The 14,024-nt window shown below is 50.3% G+C and overlaps 1 protein-coding gene across 2 annotated transcripts; it reads left to right on the forward strand.

The window, feature by feature from the left end:
- Positions 1-2,020: 2,020 nt before the first annotated feature.
- Positions 2,021-9,322, forward strand: LOC102132272 (UL16-binding protein 2). Of its 2 annotated transcripts, XM_065543564.1 has the most exons (5): positions 2,021-2,223; positions 5,347-5,610; positions 6,151-6,432; positions 7,099-7,230; positions 8,492-9,322. In XM_065543564.1, the coding sequence occupies exons 1-4, from the start codon at positions 2,139-2,141 to the stop codon at positions 7,206-7,208; spliced, it is 741 nt and encodes a 246-aa protein (XP_065399636.1). In that variant the 5' UTR covers positions 2,021-2,138; the 3' UTR covers positions 7,209-7,230; positions 8,492-9,322. The 2 variants fall into 2 exon arrangements, with proteins under 2 accessions (XP_065399636.1, XP_005552169.3); XM_005552112.4 differs by having other exon boundaries at positions 7,099-9,322.
- The last annotated feature ends 4,702 nt before the right edge of the window (positions 9,323-14,024 follow it).

Consider the following 14,024-nt stretch of genomic DNA (forward strand, 5'->3'; position numbering starts at 1 on the left):
ACTTATTGCTAGTCTGTTTATCCGTTTTAGGAAAAATCAATATACTTGAAAAGCCATGGTGGCAGGAATTAGTAATCACTGGCCCAGATTCTACACTGCCCTACAGATGATCCTAACTGAGGTTGCCAGAGGAGCAGGATGGTGTGCAGTCGCATTTCAGAGAGGAACCTAAAGTCAGACTGGACCAGGGGTTTGTCCTGACCTCTGCCTCTTCACCCAACCCCCACCTGGTCAGGCAGTGACCCTGAAGGGGCTGGGAAAATACTGGGAGGGCAGTGAAGATGGGGAGCTAATGGTGGGAGCATGGTGAACATGCAGAGCTCAGACCCCACACCATCTGGGGAGGAGCTGGGTGTGATGCTGGGAGCACTGGAAAGGCAGGGAGCCTGGACACAGCACTCACTGCTCCTCCCATCTGGGACAGGATTGGGGTGGGTGATGAGAAAAGTTTCCCGAGTAACACAGTTCCTAATCCTGGCAGAATGACTCGCCCCAGTTGCACTATAGCCAAGACTCACTTGGCCCCCAGACCAATCTAACACAGGGCATGGTAAATTCACTAGTGAATACTACTGAAGCATCTGCCAGGGCATAGGAAACAGTAACTAGAGGATGGCTCTGCTAGTGGCTCAGACTACCTCGCCCCACACTCTCCGATACTGAGTGGGGAGAAAGCCTTGAGCCCAGGAGGTTGAAGATTCAGTGAATTATGATCGTGCCACTGCACTCCAGACTGGTGACAGAGCATGACTCTGTCACACACATGCTCACACACATAAATTGTGTGAGCAATTGTCACACAGGGAGATGCAGATGCGCTCACTGTGGATCCAGGTCTCAGGGAGCAGGAGGGTGTTCTGTATTGTGGGGAGATGGGGGACACACGTGGGAAGGGGTATTTGTGTCCAGCTTTGAAGGGTGGCTGGCCCTTTGCCTGGGGGGAACAGGCCAGCAGAATGCGCTGACAGTGGGGAACCACCAGGAACTTTCTCTACAACCTGCTCTGCTGAGCCCCCTGCGCCATCCCTGGACCTGGGCCAGGGAAGCTGCTGAACTGGGAGCTCAGGGCCCATCTCTCTGAGGAGCTTTCTAAATCGGCAAGTGTGTCACAGGTTGAGATTTTAGGGACGAGGTCCTCAATGCTGTCCTCGATTTCAATGAGTAGACTCTTTTGACCAATCTGCATTGGGCAGAGCAGGAGCAAGACATAAATATTTAAGAAATTTTTTAAGCTGTTTAATTTTGGTGAAAACATAGAAGATAAAATTTACCATCTTGACCAATTGTTTAGTGTACTATATGTTGTTTTAAACCTCTGAAACCTTGCCTGCTGTTCCTGTAATAAAACCTAGCCCGGGCCAGGCGCGGTGGTTCACGCCTGTAATCCCAGCACTTTAGGAGGCCCAGGCGGGTGGATCACCTGAAGTCAGGAATTTGAGACCAGCTTGGCCAACACGGTGAAATCCCATGTCTACCAAAAATACAAACAATTCGCCGGGCGGGCGTGGCGGAGGGCACCTGTAATCCCAGCTACTCCGGAAGCTGAGGCCAGAGAATCCCTTGAACCCTGGGGGCGGCGGTTGCGATGAGCCAAGATCACGCCACTGCATTCCAGCCTGGTCAACAAGAGCGAAACTCTGTCTCTAAATAAATAAATAATAAAACCTAGCCCAGACTGTAACCACGTCCACTGGGAACTGAGGAAGTAGTGGAGGGAACGCGATCAGGCCCATGGCTGCGCCCAGAGCGGGGTGACTCAGGGACACCGCGGCGCCAGCGGAGGAAGGGAGAGTGTCGCGGGCCCAGTCGGGGACAGGGAGACGCCGCCGCGGCTGAGTATTCCTCTGCAAGTTTCTTCACCTTCAAAAAAATGCTGTGATGATTAAATGAGTCTGTTGTGGAAGGAACCGTGTCCTCGCAGGGGCCGGGGCAACATCCAAACTCCAACCCAAAGGCTAGGGCAAAGGGGAGGGACGCCGGCAGGGCAGCCAACCATATTTCTAGCCGCTGTGACGACGGCGGGAAACATGGAACGCGCCGCCTTAAGCCGCCTTAAGCCAGCTTTGCACTCTTGACAGGATTCATCTTCCAGGCTCCCCTTCCATCAAGTCTCTCATCCCCAGCGCTCTGGGTCCCCAATGGCAGCGGCCGCCACTACCAAGATCCTTCTGTGCCTCCTGCTTTTGCTCCTGCCGTCGCTCTGGTCCCGGGCTGGGCGAGCTGGTGAGTTCGTGGATGGAGCCTAAGCCAGGCGGGGGCCAAACCTGAGGGGCTGTGAACTGCAGCGGTTTTTAGAGGAGGGGAGGCTTCGGGAAGGACGGAGGAGATCTCCCCGAACTGCGCCCCCGTTCAGTTCCGGTCGGTGGCTCCTCCCTGCCGGGTCCACTCCCCGAGGCTGCTTCTTGACAGGGGAGAAGCAAAAAGGAGCGGGGGAGGAAAGAAGGCTGACAGGAGGGTGGAGGGGCCAGAGGGCTGCAGAGAGCGAGGTGGGGTGGGGATCCCTGGTGCAGCCTGGCAGTCCCACCCGCCCTCGGGAAGGAAAAGTCAGAGCCCCTGGAACCCGAGCTGGGGACAGGACAGGGGTGAAGGCGGTTCCACAGGGACGCGATCACAGACACTCCCACCAGCCACAGGCCTGCTCTGCTCTCACCCACTCAAACCCTCCAGCACCCCCAGGGCTCCTTGCCCTTGAATTTTCCCCTGCACTTTTCTTGCAGACATTCACCTGCACCCAGGGGCTCAGCAGACACCCCCCACCCCTCCCCTCACCATCCACTGCCACCACCCAGGTCACATCCTCTTACTTCCCACCTCAGCCCAGCTGGTCACCCCAGCTGGTCTCCCCATCCATGAAGGGGCCCTCACCACCTCCTACACCACGTGGCACCTTCTGCCTCTTGGCTGAGGACACACCCCAGCAAACACACCCCAAACTCCCCTCGGAACCTGTGCAGAGGGCATGGGAAGCACCATTCCCTCCATAATGACCCTGGGAACTCTGGTGATTAGAGGCGCCCCATTCTGCCCTTGGGGCCCAGACCCGCCTGTTCTTCCTAATGAAGCCTGTTCTTCCTACTGGGGAGCCAGCCTGGTAGAGAACAGTCACTGTGTAGACAGGGGCCAGCAAAGCCTTTTTAGAAAGGGAGGAAGGATGCCCTGTGATCTTTGCCGTCCTTGGGTTCTGCTCTCTGTGTCCAGTCCTGTCCCTTTGTAGAGCAGCAGCAGGAAATGGCAACCTGCAAATGAGGGGGGACGAGATTCAGACCCTGTCCTAGGTTGCTGATCCCAGATGAGGGGATTACAGTGTCCCATCCCTTAGGGTGTCATCTCCAAGTAATGTCTCGGGTGTCAGTTGGAGAGTAGAAGGTGATCCTACCTTGTCTGTGGCTTCTGGGTGGTGTGGATGTGATGGGAGTGGGGGTGCCATAGTTGGGGGCTTATTTTTCCCTCCTTTGCTGCTGAGTGGCATCTATGGTCTACAGGGGCCATCAGGGACCCTCCCTAAAGCCTCAGGTATGAGCTGAGGGTGAGGGGGTACAGCCACGTGGTGTCCTGCAGATCGTGGCCAACTGCTTGTGCAGCTTTTTGGTTCTCTGTGGCCCTGCTCCTGCCCATCCCAGGAGACCCACCTGTGTCTTCTCACTGCCAGGCCTATCTTCCTAATGACCTAGAGGGTGAGGAGTCTATCCATAATGGGCAGCTCTGAGGCTGGATGGTCACTGCCCTCACATTGCCGAAGGCCCCATCTTTGCCAAGGCACAGTACTCTACAGGAGCCACTGTTTAATGTTGAGATTTCCTTGCTGTGAGTGGCATTGCCTTGCCTCTGAACATTCACATGGAATCTTTGTTGTGATTCTCCAATTAGATATTGCAACCACATGTACCTCTAGGATCTTAGGGGGCCTTGGGTCATCGGGCACTTAAGGCACGTCCAGCCTCGCTCATCATTCATGGATTGTCTATGGCTGCTTTTGAACTACAACAGCAGAGTTGAGTAGTTACAATGGAGAATATATTCCCTGCACACCTTTGCATATTTATAAAATTGCCTTTCACAGAAAACTTTAGTGGCCAAAATATCTTTGTAGAAGGCCACAAGGACCCATTGTACTTGCTGCGGGGTTAAAGGGTCCTTCCTCAGTGGAAACTGGTGTCTTCTTCTAGTCATGGGTTCATGGTCTGAGAAGTGGCTTTATTCTGCAAATTGGACAAACTATCCTTGTTTTTGAAGGACTGGCTACTTTCAGCCTCCTGGTCATCCATCATTTGTTTTATCGCTGTTTGTTGTGATTATTTAAATCCAGCAGTATCCAGGTTGAGTTTCTAGCTCTTTTAGATTTTGGACCCCTTTGTTCTATGAGTCATGGGCATAGCTTTGTATGACTGAGGTTCCCAGCTGGCATTGTGACTTCTCTAATCATTTCCATCATTGCACCCTCCTTGCTCCTGACAGTTGACAGCCTCCAGCTGGAATCTGTAATTTCAGAATTTTTCATCCCATTACTACTGGGAGCCCATTTCAGGAAGAGCATCTCCTACCCCCAACCCTGGCCTTCAGCAATAGGCATCCCTAAGCTTCATTCCATTTTGGTGTCTTCTCATGGGGCCTTCTTTATATACTGGGTAAACAGGAGTCCTACAGGTTTCCCATGAGCACAGTGGATGGACATTGTTCTGGATTTTCACACTCAGACCCCTCTGGCATGGGCACTTCTCTGATCCTGTGATCCCTCCCTCTACTACCTGCCTTAGACTTTCAGATTTTCCCTTTCTTGCTGCGTGGACCATCCCTTTGTCCAGGGTTTCAGGAAGGCATCCTCATAGCAGATGTGCACCATCACTGGGGACTTTGCCAACATGTTAAATCCTGTGACCATGATAATCAATTCTTCTTTATCCAATGGGGTCCCATCCTCACTCTATTGCACCATGTACCAGCACCTTCAGGGGCATCCCTCACACCCTCTCCCACCTCCCACAGTCAACGCAGGCTGCTGCTGAAGATCCTCTGGCATCCAGGCCCTTCCTCCTCTAGCAGCCCTGGCACCTCTCTAGCAAGGTCGTATGTTGACTGATGTGGACAGAGGGGCAGTGGGACATGTCTGGGGACATGTGGTTTCTCAGCAGGCAGAGACCTCCTCCTCTTCCTCCTCCACCTCCTCCTTGTCCTCATGCAAGGGGCGAGCACTCGCCTTAGTATTGTGGACACCACAGTTCTGGAGGGGGCACTCCTTCCTGGGCCAGCCCAGCCTGCAAAAGGCATCCTCTTATTGTCACAGTGTGAAGGAGGGCTAACTAGGGGTCTCTTTCTCCCCACCCACCCCTCACCTGCCTTTCTCCACAGACCTTCACTCTCTTTGCTATGAAATCACCATCATCCCTAAATTTAGACCTGGACGACGATGGTGTGCGGTTCAAGGCCAGGTGGATAAAAAGACTTTTCTTCACTATGACTGTGGCAACAAGATAGTCACACCCGTCAGTCCCCTGGGGAAGAAATTTAGTGTCACAAAGGCCTGGAAAGCACAGAACCCAGTACTGAGAGAGGTGGTGGACATGCTCACAGAGCAACTGCTTGACATTCAGCTGGAGAATTACACACCCAGAGGTAAGTTTCAGATGGCCCAGGACAGGAGGGAGCAGATACAGTGGTAGGTTAGAGGCATTTATAGTTTTCACGTAAAAATACAAATGGGGGCTGGGCGCGGTGGCTCATGACTACAATCCCAGCACTTTGGGAGGCTGAGGTGGGCTGATCACAAGGTCAGGAATTTGAGACCAGCCTGACAAACATGGTGAAACCCTGTCGCTACTAAAAATGCAAAAGTTAGCTGGGCATAGTGGTGCACACCTGTAATCCCAGCCACTTGGGAGGCTGAGGCAGGAGGATCGTTTGAACCCAGGAAGCAGAGGCTGCAGTGAGCCGAGGTTGTGCCACTGCACTCCAGCCTGGGCAACAGAGTGAGACTTTGTCTCAAAAAAAAAAAAAAAAAAACAAAAAACAAATGGAAGGTCATCTAACCCCTTAAGAGGTCTAGAGGCAAGGCAAGGTGTGGCAGAGAGAGTAAGGCCGGGAAATTGTAAGCAGAGTAGGATGGGGGCTCAACATGTGTCAAGACCAGAGCTGATCTCTCTCTGATGGGGGCAGAACCCCTCACCCTGCAGGCCCGAGTGTCTTGTGAGCAGAAAGCCGAAGGACACAGCAGTGGATCTTGGCAGTTCGGTTTCGATGGACAGGTCTTCCTCCTCTTTGACTCAGAGAACAGAATGTGGACAACGGTTCATCCTGGAGCCAGAAAGATGAAAGAAAAGTGGGAGAATGACAAGGATGTGACCATGTCCTTCCATTACATCTCAATGGGAGACTGCACAAGATGGCTAAAGGACTTCTTGATGGGCATGGACAGCACCCTGGAGCCAAGTGCAGGAGGTAACAGCAGAAAGAAACGGGGATCTGGAATGAGATCAGAAATGGTGATCTCGAGAAACTAGTTCTTGAGTTCAGCTTCAGTCATCCCAGTATACACGTTTATGTTAAAATGACCCCCTCATGGGGCGCTCCTCCTGGGGGTGCTGGCGTGCCTGTGCTCTCCCATCCTCCTCTCCCTTCTCCCTCCTGACTCCTATTCTTCATTGCACTTGCTTCTATTCCCCGCACTGTGGATTTCTCACCAACCTTGAAACTGCAGGTGTCACTGTGTTTTCAGACTTTTCTCCTTAGTGTTTCCTCTTTTGAGAATCACTTTTCCTTTCCTTTCCCTCGTCTGGTTCTGGAAATCCATCAAAACCACCTCCAACGCCAGCCCAGAGACCCTCCCCTCCCCAACTCTGGAGCATCACCTCCTTTTCCACCACAGCAGGAGGGTGGGCTGTGCTGTCACCTTGCTTCCCTCAGCAGCTGTGTGAGCTCCCTGAGGACAGGGGACACCCCCTCTCCCTTCCCAACCCAGGACCTGTCACACCGGCTGCCCCACACCAGCGGGGAGGGGACAAAACTTCTGCCTTCCAGGATGACCTAGGGTGGCTGGAACTGAGGAGGTGTCTCCTCAGATTTGGGGCCTGGACAAGGGTTGTCACTTTTGTGTTTCCATTTCAGCATCACTCACCATGTCCTCAGGCACAACCCAACTCAGGGCCACGGCCACCACCCTCATCCTTTGCTGCCTCCTCATCATCCTCTGCTGCTTCATCCTAGCTGGCATCTGAGGAGAGTCGTTTAGAGTGACAGGTACTGTGGGCAGAATTGCAAGTTGAACAAGGAGCAGGTGGGTGAGGAGGCAGGACGGGAAAAGAGAATTCCCAGAGTCCCACCCCTCCCTGTGGCTGGGACCTTCTCATCCTGACATGAGACAGGTGAATGAAACCTTGTGTCACCTGTTGGCAATGACCTGGGCAGCTCATTCCTGATTACTGATGGATTCTCACCTTCAGAGTCCAGAGGGAAAAGGAGGGGCCCATACCAAGGCTCAGAGTCTGTTGAGCTTGAGGTTTAACAAGTTCGGGCATGATTCAGAGCAGGTTCCTATTCAGGAAGGGTGTGTGGCCTGCAGGCAGCAGGAATTCAGATATGGGCAGTCCTCTTAATTGAGTTAGGTGCATCATGGTAGTTTTACATGAGATGTGAAAGGGAAGGGGGATTCCATCTCTGAGGCTAAGAGAGAGATCTGGGTGTAATCCCAGGAGGAGGGGGCTGGGAGAGCCTTGGTACACCTAATGAAAAAAGTGGGAGTACAGGGCTGCCTTCCTACCGAAAGTGGCTTGGGTTCCAGGAATTAAGGTGGAAGATAAAGAGTAGAGGCTGCTCAAGAGAAGGATATTTAAAAAGTCAGTTACATGGACCCGTGGGGTTTGAGTCTGGGCCCTGAGGCAGCTCCCCTGCCATCACCCTCCTGCACACCCCAGATCTTGAGCCGGCTGATAGCCCTGCCAGGAGCAGAGTGGATTCAGGGGAAGGGGGGTCTGAGGTGCTGCTGGGGTTCCACGGGCACCACTGGGCTGCACCAGGAATGGATAAGGTGGAACAGGGACAGATACCTTCAGAGCTATGGGTGCTGCTCCCAGTGTGAGGAAAGGCTCAAGAAGAAGGAGAAAGAAGGATGTTTGCCTGCAGGCCGACCCAAGGCCAAGGGCACAGGAATACAGAACCCTGTCTTTGGATGTCTGCCCCACTCCTTGCCATGTTTTAGGCCCTCTCATCAGATCATAGAGAGGGCCTTGAGTGAGGGCGCGGACCCATCACTACCAGCTTCAGACCTGTGGGCCCCTCCACTCCATGCCCTGGTCAGGTGCAGTGCCTGGACTGACTCTGTGATGTGACAAAGGAGGAAAGAGGTTGGTCCAAGCTGCAGTCACCAGGGTTGGGCCTCAAGGGAAAAATAGGTCCCTTAGTGCAGGGGGATCTGAGACATGGAGTGACTAGGGAAAGATTACCCTGGAAAAGTGATCCGGGTTCTCTGCCTATTAAACCAACATTTGTGTCCCTTCTGAAGGTTAAAGATGATACCAGCCGGGCGCGGTGGCTCAAGCCTGTAATCCCAGCACTTTGGGAGGCCGAGATGGGTGGATCACGAGGTCAGGAGATCAAGACCCTCCTGGCCAACACGGTGAAACCCCGTCTCTACTAAAAAATACAAAAAAACTAGCCGGGCGAGGTGGCGGGCGCCTGTAGTCCCAGCTACTCGGGAGGCTGAGGCAGGAGAATGGCCTGAACCCGGGAGGCAGAGCTTGCAGTGAGCTGAGATCCCGCCACTGCACTCCAGCCTGGGCGACAGAGCGAGACTCCGTCTCAAAAAAAAAAAAAAAAAAAAAAAGATGATACCAAAAAGCCCCTGTGAGCAGGGTCTCGATCAAACTCATCCTTCTGGCTGGCGACTTGCCCACTACCTACTGTGTATGTCCAGAGGCCTCTAGCAGATCGTGATGACACCATGGACCCAACAGCTCATTCACTGCCTTGATTCTTTTTGCCAACAAATTTACCAGGAGTTATTCCTAACATATTATGCAATTTTCTCTTGGTGCTACCTGATGGAATTTTTGCACTTAAACTTCTGGCTGACTAAACAAGATATGTCAGCATTTTCTTTCTTCTGTTTTTGTTTGGAAAATCAAGTACTTCTTTGAAAGACGATCTCTTTCTTGCAAATGATATTGTCAGGAAAACAATCATGTTAGACTTCAGACCTCCAGGGATTCTTTCCATACCCTGAAAGAGAATTGTTTAATTATTTAATAACAAAAAATGTATATTAATGATTGTATCCTTTAGTAATTTATTGCTCTGTACTGTTATTTAAGTAAAAAGTTATATTTCCCTAAAAGCTACTGAGTTTAGAATTTTGTTGTATTACTCAGTAGAGAATTAATGTTATTTCATTTTTCCTCCATGATCTGGAGTAATAAATAAGTGATTCTACCAGATTTTGTATGGAAAAAGAGAATCTACAAAACATGGGTGAAAAAAATCAGATACAACACAAATACATGGGAAAATATTTCATGCTGATGGGTTGGAGAATCAATATAGTTAAAATGGCCATACTTCCAAAAGCAATTTATAGATGCAACACTATCTCTATCAATACCAATGTCATTTTTCACAGAATTAGAAAAATCTAATCTAAAAGTTATTTGGAATTAAGAAAGAGCCCAAATAGCCAAAATAATGATAAGCAAAAGGAACAAAGCCAGAGGCATCACATTGCCTGACTTCAAACTATAATATAAGGCTGCGGTGATCAAAACAGAATGGTACTGGTACAAAAATAGACACTTAGATCAGTGGAACAGAATAGAGCTCAGAAAGAAACCTTCACACCTTCTAACCTTCAACAAAATCAGCAAAAACAAGCAATGGGGAAAGAGTCCTAATTCAACAAATGGTGCTGGGATAACTGGCTAGCCGTGTGCAGAAGAATGAAACTGAACCTCTACGTTTCACCATATATGCAAAATAACTCGACATTAAAGATTTAAATGTAAGTCCCAAAACTATAAAAATCCTGGAAGATAAGCTAGGAAGTGCCACTTTGGACATAGTACCTGACAAAGATATCATGAAGAAGACACCAAAAGCATTTGCAACAACAACAACAACAAAAATTCACAAAGGGGACCTCATTAAACTGAAGAGTTTCTCCACAGTAAAAAAAAAAAAAAAAAAAAAAATTAGCAACACAGTAAACAGCCTATAGGATGGGAGAAATATCTGAAATCTGTGTGTCTGACAAAGCTCTAATATCCAGAATCTACACGGAACTTAACTAGCAAGAACAAAATCCCAAGTAAAGAATGTGAACAGACACTTTTCAAAAGAAGACTTGCAAGTGGCCAGCAAACATGAACAAATGCTCTTTAGGAAGCCGCGGTGGGTAGATCATGAGGTCAGGAGTTTGAGACCAGCCTGACCAACATGGTGAAACTCCATCTCTACTAAAAATACAAAAATTAGCCAGGCATGATGGCGCACACCTGTAACTTGTAATGGTGCATAGTCTGATGTTGAAACTATAAAATACCTTAGACTGGTACTTTGTAGTGTTTTCCAGCAGATGGCAGTGCTCATCTTACAAATAGTTCAGTAAGCCCAGAAGGTTTGCTCACAGCCAGTTTGTGCCCTGAGCTCCTTGGCACACAGCTTGGGATCCACAGCCAAGGGCTACAGAGAAGACAAAAGAGACATTGGCATCATGGTGGAAGAGGAATCCATAAAGAGTTCATTTTTGAGGATTGGGGCAGTTCCTTCTGCCCTGCAGATCAAGATGCCCTGAGGGCAAAGAGCAGAGGGGTACTCTCTGGTGGCCCAGCAGTTCTGCCCCAGGGAGAATTCTCTTCTGCTACAGTGAAAACCAACAGGACGCTGCTTCATCCCGGGGGGGACCAGGAAGATAGGTCAGAGTGAAGAGCTGTCTGAGTGTTTCAGATCACACAGTGACTGCCTGCTTGAGGGCTTCAGAACTCCTTCATGAATTGGGAGACAGCTGGTGAGGCGAAAGGTGCTTGGGCAGGATGGGCCCAACATGGCAACTCTCAAGATGATACGTGTGTTTCTCCCGTGTGTTTCTGTGTGTCTTTGTGTGTGTCCATGTATGTGCATGGCTGTGTCTGTATTTCTGCATGCATTTGTGTGTGTGTGTGTGTGTGTGTTTGTGTGAGTGTGTGTGCCTGCGTGGTGTGAGTGTGTGCGAGAGACTGTCCCTGCATGTCTCTAGGTGTGTGCGTGTCTGTGTGTGATAACATGCCTGTATGAATGGTGAATGGGTTTTCTGGTTGAGTTGCTGTGGAGGGAGACAGGGACTCTAGGGGGCTTCCTGCCCACCCCTCCTTCCCTGAAGCCAGTAGCACAAATAGCACAATAAAAGGTAGTTTACTTTCATTTCATGCAAATGTAAAACTTTTGTGCTTCAAAAAGGACTCCATTTAGAAGGTTAAAAAAAAAACCTTCCAGAATGAGAGAAAATAATTGAAAATCATGTATCTGGTAAGGGATTGTTATTCTGAATATATAAAGAACTCTAGCAACTCAATATTATAAAGTGAAGTAAGCCAATTTAAATATATGCAAGGAATTTGAATAGACATTTCTCCAATGTGAGACAGGTAAACTACACGGTGGTCTCAAAAGAACAGAAAATTTTAGGCAGCAGTTTCAGGTGACGAGCAAAAGGAATCTGTTGAAATATCTGCAGCGGCTGTGGGCTGATAAGATGCTGAAAAACAGCGTGTGGACCAAGCTAAGAATGAGTGGACTCAACATGCCCCTGGATTTGACCCAGATTTCACGTAGGACCTCATTACATGCTGATTAACATACTAGTCAGCTCCCTAGCAGTTCTGAGAATACTCATATTTGGTATAAAAATTCGAGGCACCAGAGTTCTGAGAAAACCTGTCCTTCCAGGAATTTTCATGAATATTCCACCCCTTGGTTGAAGAAACCCAGAAAGGTGGCAGCCCCAAGCCCCCTTGCCCCTGCCTCTCTCTTGAGTTCCCCTGCACTCCCTTTACTTGAGTATTTACTTTTCCTTTTACAATAAATCTCCATCCTTTCTCTATTTTCCTACTGGTCTTCGAATTCACTTCCCCATGCGCTGCCAAGAGCCCCGCACCGGCTGGGGTCGCAGTCCCACCAGCGTTTGGGGACCTCCCCTTGCCCACTGGCATTAGAAGAATGCAAATGGCAGTGAACCCAGGAAAAGGTGCTCAGTATCCACAGCCCTCAGGGAAATGCCAACCGCACCCACAAGGGGACGCCTCACCCCGCTGGAACGGGTGACCCCAAACACAGTGAGGCTGGAGGGGGTGGGGCCTGCGTTCCTTACAAGGCAGAGAGCAGGAGAGGGAGAGTTGGTGGAGTGTGTGGCTATGAGTGTGTCATCGTCTTCCCATTTTCCTGGCGGAGGTTTCTCTTTATTCTCTGGCCCTACCTGCTTCCTTCCTCTCCCTTTCTCTGGTTCTCCCTCCCATCCTTCATTTCCAACCAACCCAAGGTTTTCTCTGCCCCATGACATCCATGCTCCGGGCCCCCAGCCCAGCTTATAAACCAGGAGCCCTGGACTGCGAGCGGCGGGATCCAGGAGGCGACAACTTGACGCCCCTTCCGGACCCTGGACATTCAGGACCTAGTAGCGGCCCCAGGGCAAGGAGGATGGGGGTCCTCGCGGGGCTCACACTGTCGGAGCCCCATGTTCGAGCGGGACGGTGAGGTCTACACACTGAGCCGGTAATGTATATTTTCATTAGTCAATTCCACTCTTAAGGGTACAATTCTCCTGAGTTTTTAACATTTTCCTAGGGTGCCATCCTATATGTTAAATCCAAAATTCATGATTTCTTCTCAAAGGCAGTGTTACCATAATTCACACCATTTAGATATATTATTTAAAAACATAAAGTCCCGGCGAGGATGAAGCAGGAACCTCGTGCTCCTCTTCCCACCAGGCCCCGCATTTCCTTGATTCTTCTGACACGGGAACCGCGGGTCCGTTGTCGCGACCAGCGAGTCATCCCAGGTCTTCGAAAGGCCGTTTTTTTCCGGACACTGTGGACCCGGAGGCCCGGGGGTATCGGCCGGCAGCGGGGCACCCACTCCGGGGTCTCCACAGGGCGGGACCTGGGTCCGGAGCTCCCGCGAAGCAGACGCCCTGGGCGGAGCTCGCAGAAGCCAGAGAGGACGCGGAGGGGTGGAAACTGAAACTCCCAGGAGCGGAACTTTCCCCCAAAGTCGTCTGTGGTTGAAATCAGCAATCGCCTATAATATCCCCCCTGTGACAACACCGTTTGGTAGATATCTAGAACCAGTGCCTCCTCACTGAGGCAGCCCCGCACGCCTCTGCTCGTGTTCCCCGTCCCAGGACCCTCGGGGGCCACAACAGATCAGGCGAGCCCATCCGGTGACCCTCCCTGGGCCTCCTGGCCCCACTCTTTCTTACTTCACCTACATATTTTCACCTGTTTCAGGATCGAAACCATGAAAAGTCATGTGTGAAAGGCTCCCCCGCCCCTGTTTGGGTCCACTCTCGTTGGCCACAGCCTGGAATAAGACAATATTGGATTCTTTGAATCTTTCCAGGGAGTCTTTATGCCATTTCAAATGCATATGTATAGATATTCTTAATTCAGACTTGGATATTTTTTACTCTTGATGAAACCTGTCACCCTGTCCTTCAGTTTCCCCTCCCTTTATAGTGGTTGTTTCACCCTCCTTTGCCCAAGCTGGGTCTTCACAATCACAGACAAGAGTGTCGCCAACATTGCCATCCCGTGACATGAGACGCTTTAAAAGTGCATTAATTTGCACAGAAATTCTGTGTCTGGAAATTTATTCTACACAATTAAATTGAGATTCATGGAAACACAGTTTCTGCAGCATTTCGTTTCTGTAAAAGTAACTGACTGGAGACCATCTGGATCTTCACACACAGACACTGGTTACATTTGTTGTGATGCAGTCATTCTGTGTAATGTCGTGCAGAGATAAAAAGGAAAACAATCTATATGTGTGGGTATTGGAAGATCTTGAAC

This window comes from Macaca fascicularis, chromosome 4 (genome assembly GCF_037993035.2).
Source record: "Macaca fascicularis isolate 582-1 chromosome 4, T2T-MFA8v1.1".
Taxonomy (NCBI): Eukaryota; Metazoa; Chordata; class Mammalia; order Primates; family Cercopithecidae; genus Macaca; species Macaca fascicularis.